General features: G+C 47.1%; 1 protein-coding gene across 2 annotated transcripts in view; it reads right to left on the bottom strand.

Annotated features, from left to right (window-relative positions):
• LOC146193250 (uncharacterized) overlaps positions 1-19,696 on the bottom strand; it is an 84,526-nt gene that overhangs the window by 31,898 nt on the left and 32,932 nt on the right. For both annotated transcript variants that reach the window (XM_084602625.1, XM_084602626.1), the window contains exons 5-6: positions 17,212-17,462; positions 7,599-7,936 (exon numbers count right to left, since the gene is read on the bottom strand). In XM_084602625.1, coding sequence (XP_084458751.1) covers positions 7,599-7,936; positions 17,212-17,462 — 589 coding nt within the window. The remainder of the gene's footprint in view (positions 1-7,598; positions 7,937-17,211; positions 17,463-19,696) is intronic.

Genomic DNA, 19,696 nt, shown 5'->3' with positions numbered 1-19,696 from the left:
GTTAATTTTTCAAACTTCAGGGACCGAAAACAAAAAATGAAAAAAGCTAGAAAATATGCTTTTCTTTTTTTGCATCTAGTACGGTTTGACAATCTTAATCACGGGATCTTATCTTGCTCGCAAGATTCATAATATAATGTTTTACTCTGCGAAATCCACAGCTTGTGTCATGCGAGGGCAGCTCTAGAAGAGCTCAATTTGAAGCCGTGACTGTGGTCAGCCTGTGCCCAAAAGCGAGCCGAGTAGAAAAACAAAACAAACAAAATGTTGATTCAAAAGCAGACACAAAAAAAAGACAAAAAGAAAAGACAAGCAGCAACCAAAAGGTGCAAGGGCAATGCCGAAGCAGATAAGAAAAAAAGTCGTAAGCAAAGAAAACTGGCAAGCGGGCTTGTCTTCATCCTGTGATTTACACTTTTTATGGGCTGGCGATGACTCTGAGGTTTTAAACAAATATTTTGACTTTTGATTAAGGGGAGGTAGGTGATGGCTGGGCATATTAGGTTATATATTTTATGCACAGAGCAGACGTTAGAGTATTTTGACATTCCAGCATCCATAAATATTGTTACGACAGGGGTTTGACGTCGAAGCACTGCACAGGTCGAGGAGGCAGAGAACTCAGCTGACCAACGACTGTAAGTCTGGCACGGGCTTGAGAGTCTCCACATCTTTTTCAACGTCCTTTTCCCTGTCTTCTTTTATGTGTTTTCTCTTCTTCGGGATTGCTACAATATTAATTCTGGTAGTCTTGGGCTCCACTGCCGCATTATGGAATTCAATGCAGCTGCGCGTTTCTCAACTTGCTGGCGCCCGAAATGAATTTCAATGTACCATCTTAGCACTAACACAGAAGCCGTAACTGATGCATCTCTTACACTATCTGACGATGGGAAAGTGAGCCTATCGATGAGACAGAATAACCTTGCTGTACACGAATGGCTCAGCAAAAGAACGAAAACTTCCAAGAGCCGCATAAAAACTAGAGCTACACCCATTAACTCTGGCTATAGACAACCAGGCACAAGTATTCCCCAAAAATGAGATTACGCCGACACTGTACAGGAAACCTCGCCGCAAAGGAAAGCTGACTGGTCATGTGTAGAGCGTTGAGTGGATTGAGTTTGCCGAGCTCACAACAAGGCTTCTTGCAGCAGCTAATCTGGTGTTGCACTGTGAAATGACTCTAAATGATTTCCTGAAACCTAGGGAAGTATAAGGAATTTCTGATGTGTATGATGTTTATAAATGGAAAATTAGTAGTGTAACTTGTTTTTTTTAATGGCAATGAATTTCGTCATGCGACAGAAGTTTTACACACTTAACAAAATTTAGGACAATTAGTGATTAATTTTCAGCAACATTAAAGTGAAAGCTACGAATCAGTAGCTGCGAAGACATCCTAAAAACTGCGCTTGGTCACTGTCATGTTCTGGCAAAGAATTTTGAAGGCTGAAGATTTCTTATTCATCGTAATTGCTGAGCAGTGACTTGTGGCGGTTCTGTCGTTTACTTCCAAAACAGGTGACGGATATAAAACTATCCTGAAAGAAAAGGAGTTCATCTTATCACGTGACCATAAATATGTATTTATTCCTGAACTAAACACAGATGGTTGAGCCCGTATGAAGCTATTTCACACCCCTTGTCAGAAACAACCAGTTTGCTCGAAAGACAGCACAAACGAGAAGGGGTTCTAATGATTCTAATGGGCTACCAGTGTACATTGATCTATGTGTATTTAATGTAATATTTAGTGTAATGTTTAGCGACGAGAAATAACTCAAGCCACTGATATTCTAGTGGAAATTAAGAAGGAGAAATGGGCATGGGCAGGACATGTAGTGGGAAGAGAGGATAACCGTTGGTCGCTTAGGGTAACAAACTGGATTCCAAGGGAAGGAAAGCATAGCAGGGGGTGGCAGAAAGTGAGGTGGGCGAATGAGCTTAAGAAAATTGCAGGGGTCAAGTGAATGCAGCTAGCACAGGACCGGGTTAATTGGAAAAGCATGGGAGAAGCCTTCGCCCTCCAGCTGGTATAGTCAGGCTGATGATGATGATGATGAATGTAACAGGTGCTGGGAAAATTTGTTTCTCAAACGTTCGAGCATTTCTTTAAAGCGAAATGTGCTCATTACCACTGTTACGGATGCGCAGAAGCCTTCAACAGACAGAAAAAGAAAGAAAAAAAATGCATGTACAGGTTCAACGCGCCATGCGACATTAACCATATATAACGGATGATGTAGGGGCAGGCCTCGGTATTGTTGACCGCATGGGACTGTTTAATGTGCAATCAAATCCTACAGCCGAGGAGTGCCTTTCTAAACAGCCGGGATCGAACCCCCATTCTCGAAATCAGCAGTCAAGCACCCTGCCACTGAGACACCGCGATAAAGGTTTAACAGCAAAAAAAAAAAAAAAATAAAAAAAAATAAAAAAACTTACTCAGACAACTCTATCGTGGATACAGAGGCACAGATGGGCTTGTTCAAACTGGATTTCGCTATGCAGCAGTCTGTGGTCGCATGTTTCAGCAGTTGCGGTATTCCAAACAGAAACAGCAGTATACAATGTTTCAGCGTTTGCATTAAGTTGCACTGACGGTAGCAACCTGTTTTTCTTAGACACGGCGCCTAACGACAGCAGCGCTTCATTTGAGACACGGATAGTCAAGAATCTCAAGCGCCGAAGACCGCAACTGATGATGTCCTTTCCAGCGTGACATACTCGATATAGACAGGTATTTTTTTTTAAAGGGCCACTGTCCAGGGAAGGCCCTTTTAAGCAAAGGAGCCCAGTGTTTCGATCAGGTACCGGAGATAGTCTGTGCAAAATGCTACAGTGAAACACGCGCCGCAAAGCATCGAAAATACAATTCAAAGCTCTCTCATGCTCTCCTTTGGGAAGCCAGCTTCCCCGTTTCCTGCGCTGGCCCGACGGGCCACAGTAATGACGTACGTACCGCAAACGACGTCCATTGGTCCGTCTCGCTGACTGACGGGAGAAGGATGGGTGTCTACCTCTCGCTGCGCGCTTTTCCCGCGCCACGGCCAGACTAGACCCAGCTGCGCGCGCTCCCTCGGCCGTTTTTTCTTTTTTTAGCGCTCGCGGAGTGCCACGCCCCACCTCCCGCCAAACGCGGAGGAGGAAGGGGAATTTGTCTTGCGGAGGCTAGACGACCTCGGGCAGGAGAGTGAAAAACCTTTGCGAGGGAACGGAAGGAGAGAAGCATGACAGAATCGGGTGATTGCGGTGGCTGTAAATGCATTATTAGTTACTCTTCTCAAAAACATTTTGCGGCCTTGCGTTCTAGGGGCGAAGTCTCACAGTCACCAGGGAAGAAAATATTTTCGACCGGAGGGTGGACAGTGGGCCTTTAATGAAGCGTGGGGTTATAGCCTGTTCATATTTATTTTGCCGGGGGCAGATAGGTAAGCAAGAGCGCACAGGAACCGCAAAACAAACAAAAAGCACTCCTGTACACACCGCAAGCACACATGTAAATCACTAGGGGCTGGCATGGGATGCGAACACGCATCCATACTGGGTAGGGTTCGCCGCTACGCCGCTAGGTGGTGACTCTGCTCGATCTCGAGGCCAGTACCTTATGCTCCCATCCATGATCTTCGTGCTCGGGATCGCTTTACACTACCAAAACCACACACTAGCCATAGCAAGCACTTTCAGAAGTACTATGTGCCACAAGTCCACCAAACAACTAAAGAAATCTTTCCCTTAACACTCGTAATAAATTGAAATCGTTCTTGGTTAAATTATGTCACTAATCACTGTTCACTTGTCGATGGCATGTTGTATTTTTCTTTCCTTGCCTTCATGAATTGACACTGTTTTCTCGTTTCTGTTGTGTGTGTCTTTGCAACAGTGTATACCTGGTGCGTAAGCTGCTACCGGGCACTACCGCGTAAGGCTTCTATGGCTTCAGCAGGCCCATATTTGTATTAACTATTTGAAATAAACATATTATTATTATTAACTACAACGAGCGTTAGCTGCTCAAGCACAGAGCACTTCACTTACGACGCTTTCAGGCCTGCAAGCTGACAAAGTCGCGAAACAGGTGAAGAACTTCTGCATCATACAAGCAAAAAATCCGTGCTCGGCACTCTGAACGCGTCCACGTGTAGCAAATTGCAAGTCAAGAAAGCGAAGATGCAAGATTCAAAAGCGTTACAGTTGCTTAGAGAGCAGCCATGAAGCTCCTTTCAAGGTTTTATACACAATATCGTGCTCAGGAACACTAAGTCACAATGCACAAGGAGTTTAACTCGGTACGGCCGCACAGGACACTACTTTCTCTGGAGCTATACTGTGAAGCAAGATTTCTGTACTGCCCAAGCAAGAAAAATCAAATGCAGGACTCGAGCTAGCAAGTAGTCGGGGAATGTCCGAGATAGAATGTGCCCAGAGAATGTTTTAAGGCACTCTGTGCTTGATCTTGATTAAAAACTGTGTGAAAAGATGCTATTTCGATTCTAAAGCAAGCAAGCATGCGCCGAGAGGTTAAAATTCAGGCTTTAGCGTCATTCACTTCACTGTCACCTTGGAGTAATTACAATTACAGTAAAATCTTGGTGATACAAATCCGGTTGATATGAATTTCGGGATGATATAAATTCGCGAAATTCCCCGGCCAGAGTGCATTGTGTACAGTGTGGAAAATTTCGGATGGTCCGAACACTCTCCCGCGTCAAAACGAATGATACGAACGCGCAAACTGCGACCGTAACCTTGAGCAAACCTAGCGCCTGCACATCGTTCACTCCACGATCGCCAGCCACGCTGTATCTATGCATCACGAGCAGTTTGAGATGATGCGTGGTCCGCACCTCGCCGACATCGCAACTGTCGGGCTCACACTGCGAAAAGCTTTCAGCGGCGAGTGTCCCACAAACCGCACACATCGCAACTGCCATAGCTGGTGGCAGCGTACGCGGCGGGTGCACACGGACCGGACATCGCTGGCTCTGCGATCGCGATCTGCGAGCAATTTGCAGTGCCACGCGGCTCAGATGTCGCTATTTTCAGTCATGCTGTATGCATCGCGAGAAGTACGCGGAGGCGGGCGGACCGCACATCGCCGGCATAGTGATCGTTTTTCACATAGCGAAAGGTTTGCAGCGACCCGTGGCCGTGAGTAGTAGTTGGCTGCGCATGAGGCGGCGCATGCGGTGGGTGCGCACGGGCCACAAATGATAGACTTCGGGGCCACTACTCGCGCTGTACGCATCACGAGCAGTCTACGGCATATCTATGGCACAGCGTGGCTGGCATGTCGCCATCTTGTGCTGCATGCGCCGTGAGAAGTCCGCGGAGGCACACGTCGTCGACGTCATGATCACCTGTCGCACTTTGTGCGCCACGAGTGGCGAGCTGTGACCGCGCGACCATAATAAACTTTCTCGAACATAAATGGATCTGCGCGACTGCCTTTCCCATGTTTCTGCATGCTTATTTCCTTTCATTTTGATGATACGAATGTTTGAATGATACGATTTTTTTCGAGACCCCGTGAGATTCATATCACCGACGTTCTACTGTACAATAAAAGTTGGTTGTTCCAGAGAAAGCTGGTTTCTTGAAATCTGGAGTATGTTGCACCTAAAGGCACTGCACTCATTTTTCTCGCTCCGAAAAATGGGCATGTGTTAGAATCAAGTAAACGGATAATACCAGCGTTGCTGGATATCACAAAACTGGTCAATCATATTAACCTGTGTATACGAACAGGATGAGCAACAACAACAGCCAGCACTGGGACTAATTAATCAGCTAATGAACTAATCTCTAAAACTTGAATGTTTATAACGTTTAAAGAGAGGAGCTTGCCTGAAAGATTTGTAGCTGCCAACTATTTTTTTGCCATATTTTGTCATAGTGTTAACTGGCATCCCATGCTGGAATTCAGCAAGTGAAAAACGAAGTCTCTTGGTCGGCCTGACAAAGACGACCCTGAGTGTGTAGGGTTAAGCGGTGCCTACCAAGCCTGGACAACCGTAACAATATTTTAAAGCATGACTATCGTCCATGCTCAAAATACTTTGGCTGTCTTCCGCATCTTCCAAAACCGTGCCCTTGGAGCATGCAGGGCAACGTCCACTAGTGCACGTCAGCCTAGTGCATATGCGAAATGACCTACACAGCTCCTCCCATGACACGAAAGGTCACATGACACGTACACTGCAGAGTGGCGTGTACCAAAAACGGACGAGTCTTGAAAGCAGCACAAAATGGCAAGTTATTTTCAACCCCAGTGAAGGAAAAACACTTTTTTTTTGAAGTTCTAAAAACCGATATGGCGATCATTGACGGCGAGAAACAAATCTCCAATTGTAACCATATTCAAAAACGAAAAGTAAACACTTTGCTACATGTCACATGCCCGTTTCCTTATGTCTGCCAGCCTGGAATCACTATGCCACAGAAGCCACCTTTAAGTCTCGAAATGCCTGTTTTACAAAATTAGTGACAGACTTTATCAAAACACCTGGTACTTCATGCCACAAAAAAAAGAATCCTGGTGCAAAATTTATAAATAAATCTAATCGTGAAAGAATGCTGCACGCTAGTGTTTGATAGAACATTGGTGCAACTCACTTTCTCCATCCGACGATCCAGAGTTCCCGTCACTCGGTGTCACAGGGCCTGCTGGGAAAGCTGAAACCCTTTGTCCCTGGTGAGTTCACATATGTGACACTGAAACGCAGCACTTGATGTTTGACTGCAGCATGACTTCGGCACGAAAAAAACTAATGAAGAATGCAACAAGTGCCTGGACAGCTCTGTAGCATCTGTGGGATGCACACGTGCATAGCATTCCACGCAGTCTACCATTCCCATCGCAAGGAGTGCCCGGATTGGTGCCTGTTACTCCGGCACGAAGCCCACAGCAACTGCCTCAAAGCACTAAACACAGAGTATTCACACCACATGTTTCCTATTGCCATGCAAAACTTGCATCTAGTGCAGGATGGGCTAGCACCCATAGCAGCAATGATCGGGATAAAAATATTTGCAGGTTACAAAGCAAGCCGATGATCTGAATTCTTCCAGCTGTAACAAAATGGAGAGGGCAGAGACAGACATGGGTGCCACAAACCAGTTTGGAAACACCTCCTCACATCATCATCATCATCAACAGCAGCAGCAGCAGACTATACCCACTGCCGGACGAAGCATCTCCGATATTTCTCCAGTTGGCCCGGTCCTGTGCTAGCTGCACCCACTTGACCGCTGCGACCTTCTTAACCTCAACCGCCCACCTGATTTTCTGTCGCCCCCTGCTATGCTTTCCTTTCCTTGGAATCCAGTTTGTTACCCTAAGCGACCAACGGTTGTCATCTCTTCGAAGTACATGTCCTGCCCATGCCCATTTCTTCTTCTTGATTTCCACTAGCATGTCAGTAACTTGCGTTATTTCTCTGATCCACTCTGCAAGCTTCCTGCCTCTTAACATTACCCTACCATTTTTCGTCCCATGGCCCTCTGTGCTGTCCTCAACTTAAGTAGAACCCTTTTCGTTAGCCTCCACGTTTCAGCCCCATAGGTGATACAGGTAAGATGGCGCCTCCTCTGACCTTTAATGGTGAGCTTTTCAATGCTGTTGTTCTGGGCCAGGCCAGTGACAACAGTGCGAGGCCAGCGGGATGACCTGGGCAGCTCCATGTGCAGCTCCTTCAAGCCAACTGCCGAGATCAGGTAGGTGGCCAGGGCCTCAGCAGCCTCCAGGTCGACGAAGCACTGGCCGCTGCACAGCTGCAAGGCGGTCAGGTAGCGGCCGCAGTCTGAGGCCAGGGCTAGGCACGTTTCCCGCAGGCTCTGGGCATCCAGGCAGCTGAGGCAGTGTTGGCCCAGGGAGAGCAGTGCCCTCTGCGTGCTCACCACCTGGGACATGTACAGGGCGGACGAGGTGCAGCTGCACCCCCACACCACCCACACAAAAGTTTGGGCTCAGCAGTCGCAAAAAAAGAAAGCAAACCGATGGGCTGCTAAAACGTAAGTGAAAACATTCCGACGAATTAGATACTATACACGAGGAGGGGTATCCAAAAAGTAATGACCCTCCTTTTGTTTCTCGAACACCGCTTTCATAATTTGTAGCTTTTGCAAATGTCGCAGCCAAACCACCCCCCACTTATATATCGCTTTTCATTACATTGTCAAACTGTATGGCTTTGTACCAATGATAAACAAGAAGAAGCGTGGCTTATTTGTACAAGCACTTTTCTATTTGGTGAAGCCATTTCCTCTTGGCATGAAGGACACTTTTGTCAATCCGAGATCTGGATCCACAAAGCACGAAGATGAAAAACGGACAAGCCAAAACTGTAAGACAGATGGGAAAGCACAGTCCAGCTAATTTTGGCAATCTCTTCCTTTGTTTTCAAGGCTGATTTTGAGGGAGGATGTTGTTGCCTACATTAGCACCACGACTGTTGTTCTGTCGGGTTTTTTGGCACATGAGCAACTAAGGCTATCATGTGCCAAGAAAAAGCTTGTTTTTACCGGCCTTTGCAATTCTTGTCACTTGTCTTTCAAAACTCTTGCCCATGCTTATTAAATGCGTTGAAGAAATCTTGTTACCACGGCATGAGCAAGAGTTTTGAAAGACAAGTGACAAGAATTGCAAAGGCCGGTTATCGGGAGTCGGTTATTATTGAGGCCAGTTGCCGGGTACTGAAGAGCCTTAAAATAACGCACAGACTGAAATTCCTGCCCAGCATGGATGAGAGGAAGAGGAAGGTTGCAGTGGTACCGTATGTGCACAGAATTTCGCATGGCCTCAAAAATGTAGGCAAGAGGTATGGTGTTGACGTCGCATTGATCGCCCCGCTCAAGATGAAGAGGATCTGCCCGGCTATTCAAAGGGAAAGAGAAGCGAAGGAGCAAGACTGTGGGGTGAAACATAGAAACCCATATGTTGGATGCAAGACAGGTGTTGTGTACAGGCTTCCACTCTCTTGTGGAGCCAGTTATATAGGACAAACAGGACGATGTATTAATAAGAGACTACAGGAACACTGGAACAACTTGGAAAGTGGGAAGGACAAAACGTTTCTGGTATCACATTGCCATTCATGTGAAATAATGAAGAAGGAGAAGAAGAAGTGCACTCCTAAGTTTGACAAGGTTAGGATTTTGTATCGCCACAAAGAGAAGATGACGATAGAGATAATGGAATCATATTTTATTTCAACGGACAATAAGTGTGTCAGCAAGACTTCTCTTGCTCTTTCAAGCAAAGAGGTGTCTTATTTAAGTGATTTTTTGTGCAGCAGGTGAACCCAGGGGTTGTTTCACGTGACTGTTACGTTTTCTTCATGTTTGTTTTTTCTGGGCCTTGGAGTAAAGGGCTTAGGCACAGTTGTGAGACAGCGCTTGTACTGTGGCTTTCTTTTATCTTGTCCTTTGTCTTCATGTTCGCGCTGTTTATATTAATAACAACAGTGGTTGCTTCATTTGTAGGACAGGCACTGTTGCTGATATGAGTGGGAGATGCTTTGATGTCAGCAGCTCCACTATTACACTTCCTTCGCCACGGCCGGGCAGAAGACGGGGGAAGAGGGCATGCAGTGTCCACTGCCTGCAGTCCGGCCGTGCCTTGAAGCGCTGTCATATGCACAGCTGCGTTGCAGTGAAGCACTTCTCCACCTTTGCAAGGGTGTGCATCGCCGGTCGGCAAGCTCTACCACGGAGTGTTTTTCTCTGCAGGAAGTTGTTGTAGGGTTGGACGCTACGGCATATCGCAAGCATAAGCATTGCTTAGTGGTGCCACTTCGCGGCTCCAAGGTGCTATCGCTTTATTGATATTTTGCGAAACTAGGTCAAGGATTCCAGCAAAGCACCAAAAACCTTCATACAGTAAAACCTCGTTAAGCCGTAGTTGGGCGGACATTGGAAAAAGTGCATACTACACAGTATTACGGCTTAACAGGAGTAGCGTAAAATTACCCACTTACCTGCCAAAAAACAAGCAGAAACGGGCAGTAGGTTGAAAAAAAAAAATGTAGCCTTTATATCTTAGCCTGACGCCGCAGTGCTCTAGCAGCGACAACAGCAGCTTCAGACTCATTCAGGCCGCGAGCCAGCTTTTCGGCCAGTCCCCTTTTTTCGGCGAACAGCCGCATAGCACTCACAGCGCGCACGGCATCTGCCACTGTCGGGCCCGGGTCTTACACACTTTCTGTGTCGTCACCATCGTCATTGTCAGTTGGAGCCACTTCCGCCACCACTGAGGCAACGATGGCTTCATCCGACATGTCTGGCGAAGCCATCGGAATCTGGCTAGCCAGGCATTGCTGCACACAAAGTTGTCATGGTTGAGTTGCGAGGCGAAAACCAGGGCTTTCTCAACGAGGAGAGGTCTGCTAACTGGTAGGTTTTTCGACCGAGCTGTTTTCAGCCATCGCACCAGCACCTCCTCCACATCTGGAAATGTTGATCCTCGTACTCGACATCTCTTCGCAGTCGCAGCAGCACTGCCGAGTAGCTTTTCTCTGGCATTCCAAATGCCACACACAGTAGTTAGTGGCAAGTCTCTCTCACGTGCCAGCACAAATTTTTTTGCCCCTCTCTCGATGACACAGACAATCTCCACCTTGTCATTTATACTAAGCACCCGATGTTTCTGTCCAAGCTTCGGCATGATGCAGACGGATGAAGAACTCGCGACGCACAGCGCTCAAAGTCACCTCGTTACAAGTGCGAAAGAAAGTGAACCAAGGCCTAGGCGTGCAAGGGGCACGGAGCAAGAAGGGTTGGCCGCTCGGACTGGTCCAAAAAAGGGCCTGCTAGGAAAACGAAGTATGTGAATGACTCCGTGACCGGCTCCGCCGGCACGGTGCTCGGAGGCCACAGTTAGTACAGTGAAAGCTCGTTAATTAAACAACTCGTTAATTCGAAATTTTGGATAATTCGAAATAGTCATCGTGGTCCGGTCCGCAGTGCATAGAAGTCTATGCGCGTAACAGCTCGTTAATTCACTCAAAAATTGGCGCCGCCACCCATAATTCAAACTGCGCGCCGCCAAGCGGCGCTGTTAAAAACCATCGTTGGAAGCTTTCACGGCAGAACGATAGATGGCACAACCATCGGGGCGCCGCTAGGGTGCTGGAACAAGTACTAAACAGTCTTTCCTGCCGCGACTCCTTCGAGGAACGACGTTTTAGTGTTATCGACCACGGTTTCGTGTTGCATTTCGTGAGCCCTCGTTTTGCACGCCGCTTGTTGTGAGCTTGTGTCCGCGAGATGTGTTCGCGTGGGAAATACTGTGCCAAGACGGTGAAGGAGAAAGTGGCTATTTTACGCGAGGTGGATGAACGGAAGGCCAGCAAAGTGGAAATCGCGAAAAAGCACGGGATTCCACCAAGCACGTTGTCGACGTACGTCCGAAATAGGAAGGCCATCGAGGATGCCTATGAAGCCGAAGATTTCGCCAGCAACAGAAAAAGGCTTCGGTTAGCCAAGTATCCGGAAATTGAGACCGCTGTGATCACGTGGGTGAAAGAAATGAGAAGCACTGACATTCCACTGAGCGGCCCAATTATCATGGCGAAGGAGGCCGATTTCGCCCTGCGCTTGAATGTGGAAGATTTTGTCGCCTCCGAAGGATGGTTTCACCGCTTTAGAGACAGACATAATCTTGTCTTCCGGGTGTTGTCTGGAGAAGCCAAAGAAGTGGATGCAGAAACTTGTGCCACGTGGCGAAGCGGTGCTCTGCAGCAGTACTTAGAAAGCTACTCGGCACATGATATATTCAATGCTGATGAGACGGCTTTGTTTTATAAGCTCCAGCCCGACAGAACAGTAACATTTAAAGGGGACAGCTGCGCTGGCGGCAAGCGAAGCAAAGAGCGGATTACTGTTCTGGTCGCCGCTAATATGACCGGGACGGAGAAGGTCCCTCTTTTTGTTGTCGGCAAGGCACATAAGCCTAGATGTTTCAAGAACATTAGGACGCTGCCGACGGAATACTCCGCCAACAGCAAGGCGTGGATGACGGGCGAATTGTTTAAAAAATGGCTCTTGAAATTCGATCGGAGGATGGAGCTAGGGAAGCGTCAAGTTCTCCTCATTGTGGATAACTGCTCGGCACACAAAGTCGACGCCGAGCTGAAAGCAGCAAGGCTCGTCTTTTTGCCCGCCAACACGACTGCGGCCTTGCAGCCGATGGATCAGGAGGTGATCAGAAACATCAAATGTTTCTATAGGCGCCACATGATCGAGCGCATGACTTTGTGCACTGGAAACCAGAGGACCAGCACCATCACATTGCTCACAGCAATGCACATGTTGGTGCGTGCATGGGAGCAGGTCACGCCGTCCACAATTGCAAACTGCTTCCACCACTGTGGCTTTGCTGCCGGAAGTATGAAAGAAAGTGGCGACGATGGGAGTCTGGAGCCTCTGCCTGCGGCTGTGCGTGCTGTGCTGCAGGACGTCAGTTTTGATGATTACGTTGGAGTAGACAGCGATGCAGCAGTGTGCGGTGCCCCAAGTGATGAGGACATTGTCGCTGAAATTGTTGGGGAGCAGTCTGTCCCAGAAGAGGCAGAAGACGAGGACGACGACGAGGAGCAAGAGCCCGTGCGTCTATCCGCGGCAGAAGTTATGGGAGCACTGAATGTCGCGCGCTTTTTCTTCAGCTTTGAAGAGGGGGAAGAAGACTCCCTGCGTCGCATTCGCATGCTAGAAGACCGAGTGAGTACGGTAGCCCTCAGAGAGAAGAAGCAGAAGATGATAACAGACTTTTTTGCTAAATAAATGTTTTTCGTGCCCTCCGGGCATCAAACGCCTTAATTTTTGCTCACTTTCATTAGTTCGAATTTTGGTTAATTCGAACTGGCCTGGCGGCCCCGTGGAATTTGAATTAACGAGCTTTTACTGTATAAGGCTTGGATTGGCGCGCTCGCCGCAAAACGGTGCTAGTTGTATTATCATCATCATCGCAGATCGCAGCTGCATTTGGTAAACTTGGCTCCAATTTGTCATTGGCTATGTAGCTTGCTATCGCATCGGTCGCGTTTATAGAGGTTTGTCACAACGCTAGTCAGTCTTTTGTGAGGCGGTACTACTGTGAGGCAACTGAATGCGCAAACAGTACAACCGCTAGCGTATGGAAAGGCCTGCCTCGCTCCGCGCCCCTGGCACGGCCGCTCAATAGAACAGCCAGGAAACGAAACGACGAAACTTCGAAGACTATGCCGGCGGCCGGCGCCGTGGAGACAGGCGAAGACGAGGGAATGGCAAGAGGAGAGGGGAGCGGAGTTGCGAGGAGGGGCGGCAGCGTGGCCTTGGAGGCCACACCACGTGCCGACACTCGTAGGCAGCGCGCGTCGGCAAGCAAAGGGTAGCTCGCTTGCGAGGAGGATTGCGAAAACAGACCAAAAGGGATGGGAGCCCATCGTTATCTCGTATCAGGGCGCCGGGTTTACGCCGTCCGTTCGCTGTAACCGATCGGCAGCGCTCATGGACGTTCGTTATACGTGCGATCTTGTGCCATTGAAGTATTGTATATTTTGGCAGTCGCTCCGGTCTCGTTCGTTATAAGCGAAAGTTCGTCTTAAGAGGGGCCATTATAAGTGGGCTCGACTATACTGAGGTAGTCTCCATCTACCCTTATCCCTAACTGCTCCCATTCCAAGTCTCTGAATACTTCCTCTAAGCAAGCTGTGAATAGTACTGGGGAGATTGTGTCTCCTTGCCTAACACCTTTCTTTATGGGAATTTTGTTACTTTCTTTATGCAGAACTATGGTTGCTGTGCAGCCACTATATATGTCTTCCGGCACTTTCCCGTACGGCTCGTCTGCCCTCTGATTTCACAATAGTACCTGCATCACCACCAATGTTTCAACTGGTTTCAAATGCGTTTTCGTAATCAATGAATGCTATGTATAAGGGCTGGTTATAATCTTAGCATTTTTCTATCACCTGATTGATGGTATGGATATGATCGATAATAGAGTATCGTTTCCGAAAACCTGCTTGATCCTTTGCTTGATTCCAGTCTAAGGTTTTCCTGATTCTATTAGCGATTACCTTAGTAAATACCTTGTACGTAACAGACAGTAGGCTGATTGGCCTGTAATTTCTAAGAGCCTTAGAGTACCCTTTCTTATGAATGAAGATAATGTTTGCATTCTTTCATGGTTCTGGAACCGATGATGACACCAGGCACTGCGTATACAGGGTGGCCAGTTTTTCTAGCACGATATCCCCCCCGTCCTTTAGCAAATATGTAGTTATCTGATCCTCTCCAGCCGATTTCCCCCTTTTCATAGTTTCTAACGCTTTCTTGACCTCGTCCTTCGTCACTGGTGGAACGTCTGACTGTTTTTCCCTGCCGCTAATCTTGTTACGATCCTGACTACTTTGGCTACTGTAGAGACCTGTATAGAACTCCTTGGCTACTTTGACTATCTAGTCCATATTCGTGATGACGTTGCCCGCCTTGTCCCTTATCGCATACATCTGGTTTTTGCCTATGCCCAATTTCTTCTTTACCGCTTTAAGGCTTCCCCCATTCTTTACAGCATGCTCAATTTTCTCCATGTTATACTTTCTTATATTGGCCACCTTGCGCTTATTGATTAGCTTTGATATCTCGGCCAATTCAATCTGGTCTGTTGGATTAGAAGCTTTCATACTCTGGCGTTTCTTAATCAAATCTTTCGTCTCCTTAGACAGTTTACCGGTATCCTCTCTAACTATCCTACCGCCTACTTCTACCACACACTCAGTAATAATATCTCTGAAATTATTGTTCATTGCTTCTAGGGTAATGCTGCCATCCTTGGTTAGAGTGAGATCCTGAATTCTACTGCCCTCCCCCTCACCACTAATTCGTTGATGGGTTTCTTTCTTACTAATCTGTTGCGTTCCTTTTTCAGATTTAGACTAATTCAGGACCTCACCATCCTGTAGTCACTGCATCGCACTTTCCCGATTACCTCTACATCTTGCACAATGGCGGGGGTTGAACACATTATGAAGTCAATTTCATTTTTAGTCTCCCCGTTAGGACTTTGCCATGTTCATTTCCGGTTCTTCCTTTTACTGAAGAAGGTATTCATGATTCTTAAGCTATTGCGTTCTGCAAACTCAACTAGTAACTCCCCCCTGCTATTCCTAGAACCAATGCCATAGTCACCTACTGCCTGGTCTCCTGTCTGCTTTTTCCCTACCTTGGCATTGAAGTCGCCCATTAGTACAGTATACTGCGTCTTTACTTTTCGCATTGCCGATTCGACATCTTCGTAGAAGCTTTCAACTGCCGGGTCATCATAACTACATGTAGGTGCATAGGCCTGTACAACCTTCAGTTTATGACGCTTATTAGGCCTAATTAAGATGACTGCCACCCTCTCATTATTACTATAGAATTCATCTGTATTACCAACTATATACTTATTGACAAGGAAACCTACTCCTAGTTGTTGCCTCTCTGGTAAGCCTCAATAACACAGTACATGCCCATCCTTCAGTACAGTATATGCCTCAATCAGCCTCCTAACCTCACTAAGCCCTATGACATCTCATTTCATACCCTCTAGTTCCTCTAACAGCACTGCTAAACTAGCTTCACTAGCTAGGGTTCTAACGTTAAACGTTGCCAGGGTCAGTTTCCAATGGCGGCCTGTCCAGCGGAGCCAGAATTCTTAGCCCCTCCTGCTGCGCCACAGGTCTGACCGCCGCCGTGGTCAGTTGTTCCGCAGCCGCTGTTGACTGGGGGCTGGGGTTTTATGGAGCTTATCATGAGAGGTTGCGGCCAATTACTGCACCAGGGTGGCCAACTCGTGTTCTGGTGCGGGAGTGCATTGCCGGAGGTGTCACCATCAGGTCGCACCCTAAACCTGTTTATGCAATTCCATCGACACGCAGATTTATTTTTTCTTTCTTTTTTTTTTTTTAAGTCCGGTGAGGAATTGCGCGGCACTGGGATTTGAGCCTTGGTCCTCTTGCATGCGAGGCAGATGTTCTACCGCTACGCCACTGCTGCACCTCACAAAAAAGCTAAATTTACTAATTATGGCTGGAACCAGCGGAGACATAGCCGCTTCATAGCGAGCAACAGGGCGACCTGGCTATTCTACAGTGGTCTACAGTCTTCTTCGGTCAAGTGCAAGGAGATGTGTGTGCATATTGATGCGCATCTGTTCGTGATGTGCTGATAGGACAGTTGGGCAGAGCCAAGGAAGCTGGGCGGAGCCAGAAGAAGCGGCTCAGCGCCCATTGGACGATTGAGAAGCTGTGCATTCCACAGCTATAGGGATCGTGGACTGAAAAGGGGATTTAAGCAGCATACGAGGGCTGCTTTGAATGCAACTCACCTGTGCTCGTAGTTGATTAAGAGCTATCTCGCTCCCTTCAACGTGCTTGTACACTTGCACATATGTCGTAAATATGTAAAATAAATCTCCAGTTTACTCTTACCCTGAATAACTCCTGTCATCATCTGCTTTCCTGAATGCCCTGTGGTGAAATCTTAGGCCCCGGTCTCCCAATCATGGCTGCTTCAACTCCTCAGGGACACGGTCATGCTGGCTACCAGAAACTTACTGCTGGCCACAAGTTACAGAGTTGCTCCAAATTAATAAAGATCTGGTGGTCCTTGTTGGCGGCTTTCACAACAACCCACAAAGTCCTTCAAATTCATCTCTAAAGGCTGCCTTCAAAATGGAAAATGTGAAATGTCTGAAGTTGTTGTGCCATGTGCGTTGTAGAAAAAAAGTGTTGTCTATATGTAATAAAAAGGAGTGACAAGGTCTAATGGTGGCATATTTCTGACTGATCAATGTAACGGTCGAGCAAACCTTTTTTTGTTTCATTTTTGCCCCTGCAATTTTTTCTATATGCCCCTTCTATATTGTGATAGATTCCTTGCGAAGATAAGTGCATTCATTGTGGCCGCAAATATGGCATGTAAAAAAATGAAAGCTTCGCACCAAAAGTGTGCAGATATGAAGGAGAAGCTTGGAAAGAGCACCCCATGAATTTATCAATTCATACAAAGGAACTCTTTATAGAATGCAATAGTACTACGATTATGACAAGCTCGGAGCACTGTCTTAACCGTGGCATGCAATCCTTTGACCGATGTAGGCTATGCACCAAATTTTTGTTTCACACGCCTCTGAAGCATGAACGACAGACAGGAAGCTGAAACCATATAAAAACGAAGCATGCATACCTCCCAATGGTCACCCGCTGGGCCATGGCAGTCTCCTCCACTGCCACGTAGAATGGCAGCAGGCCGACCAACTGGATGGTGGAGAAGTGCAGCTCCTCAAGCGGTGCACAGTCTCGAGCAGCAGCCAGGAGGCGGCGAAGCTGGCCAAGTGAGAGACTGCAGTCGATGCCCAGGCGATGCAGGGACCTGGTCCTGTGCAGTACCTCCACCAAGGCATCCACATGCCACTTCTTCTGCACAGCCTCCCCAAGCTGCACAGAGAGACACATGCTCAGCTGCTGGACTGCACAGCACAATGAGAAATTGGAGAAGAAGACAAGGCTAGACTTGCTCATCTCAATACAGCAGTAGCAGCCACACACTGAACAGTAGCAGTAAGGACAGATATGTACGAGATATGTTCTGTCAACCTTGTTCTGTAAATGCACTTGTATTCATTTTTTTTTTTTTTTACCAGTGGTTGTTTTTGCCTTGTGCTTACTGCTGACTTGCAGGGGTGGTGAGGCCCGTCAAGCGGTGCATAATTCACTGCTTTTTTCTCACCATCCCCAGTTTGCATGTACAAACTGAAATAAAGATTGATTGATTGATGACTTTAAGTAATATTAAGGCAAAAGCCTTTTATGGCTCGTGACTCGTCAGCATGTCCATGCCTGTGTCTGTGCGTCCACAGCAGCTGTCAATCATCTTCAGAAAGGTTAGGATAGTTTCCGTACTGATAGTTAATCAATCTATGATGTAGTAGTAGGTGTATAAACATTGGTTAATAATAATCAGTTAATTAGTCAATGATAATTAGTTATCTAGCCAAGGCTATGTAGTTACTGATCAACTATAATTACATAATTGGTTATAGCTAGTTAGTTAATGATAATTAGTTATTTAGTAATCTTTGAGACATCTTAAACACACACACTATGCATGCGCACTGTCCCCGTACACAAACCTCAACAAACCAACACATAGTTGCCACCACAACTGCGCACGCAATGGGTTTTCGCCTCTGTAAACTTAGATCGCAAAAGTGGTCCCTGAATTTTCAAAGTACTTAGAAGTTTGAGAATTATGAAGAAAAAAAAAAGCTGCTCAAAGAAGTTGTTAGTCTTGCACATGCGTTGATACTGCCATACAATTGCACCATGCTGCACTGCGATGCAATCGCATTGCGCTATGATGCATATTGTGCCCATAGCACGGCGACCACCACAAACAACAACCTTGGTCTTCAATGACAGCACCATTTGGTACAACGCTGATAAAAGCAAATGTGAGAAAAGCCCAGATGCAAAAGTGAATACAGTGCAGCATATATCATGACGCACTTGATGAGCAGAAGGCCTGATAGATGAAGATGATGGATCATGCACAAATGCAGAACTATCAAATTGCCAGAGGCAAACACTCCAATGGTGTCGGTTTTATTAGTAGTGGCGTCACTAGAAACTAGCTGCGAAGCTGATAGCACCATACTTTGTACACCCTTCGCTGACTGATATTAGATGAAACTAGATTAGAATAGTGAAATGCCCCTTGTCGTCCTCGTGAAGCATTTCACCGCAGTTGCACAGCACTTGCACCACACACTACCATTTTCTTGAGGCCACTATAGTAGGGGTACGCTTCCTTCACATTTAACTCTTTTTGAGGTGTGCAATTCGCCTTTTGCGCAAATTCTATGCGCATGCGTGAAGTCCCAGAGACGACTGATGGAAACATATTGGACGGCATCAACAACGTTTCTCGCCGCTGCCAGTGCACGGGAGCTGCCGGCACGGTGAGCGTCGCAGGTTTGGCAAAGCGATGCCAACCATATCTGCCACGTACAGTCGCCCCTCTCGAGGCGTGCCGGGGTGCAAGACGCGGTTTTTCAGGTTCGCTTCGGCGAGCCGCGACCAACGACGACGTGAAGCTTGAATTAGGGCTACCAAGCGTCAAGATGTGAATAGGCGACCTCAGCACTGACTGCATACTCTCGACTGTGCGAAAACACTTCGTTACAGGTATGTATACATCCAAAGGAAATGTGCACGATGAAAACTACCTACTGAAGTTAGCACCAGGCCTGTAACACAACAGTGACAGCCGCAATGAGGATTTGTTAGGTGCGTGTTTGGTTTATGAGCGACAGGGCCTGATGGCGATGTATTTTGTCGTTAGTTTTTTTTATGTGCAAAGGGGCCGGGTAGCGCAAGGCGGCTATGTGTGCAAGACCGTAATATTTAGCATGTTTTATCGCGACTGCCGCCTGACAAACAAGAAAAAAAATGATACGGCGTTTGTTATGATGCGCCGCCATTTGCGAGCCGATGTGGTTGAGCTGGTCATGAGGCTCGTGAATGGCGGTACATCACAACAAGCACCGTATTTTTTTTCTTGTTAGTGAGGCGGCAGTCACGATAAAACATGCTAAATATTACAGTCTAGCGCCCGCAGCCACCTGTGATATCTGCGCTATCTGGCGCTTTCGCACAAAAGAAAACGAACG

This window comes from Amblyomma maculatum, chromosome 4 (genome assembly GCF_055883805.1).
Source record: "Amblyomma maculatum isolate TAMU_Amacu chromosome 4, ASM5588380v1, whole genome shotgun sequence".
In the NCBI taxonomy this organism is placed as follows: Eukaryota; Metazoa; Arthropoda; class Arachnida; order Ixodida; family Ixodidae; genus Amblyomma; species Amblyomma maculatum.
Note: the sequence above shows the minus strand (reverse complement) of the source record. Positions and strands in the feature narration are given on the sequence as shown.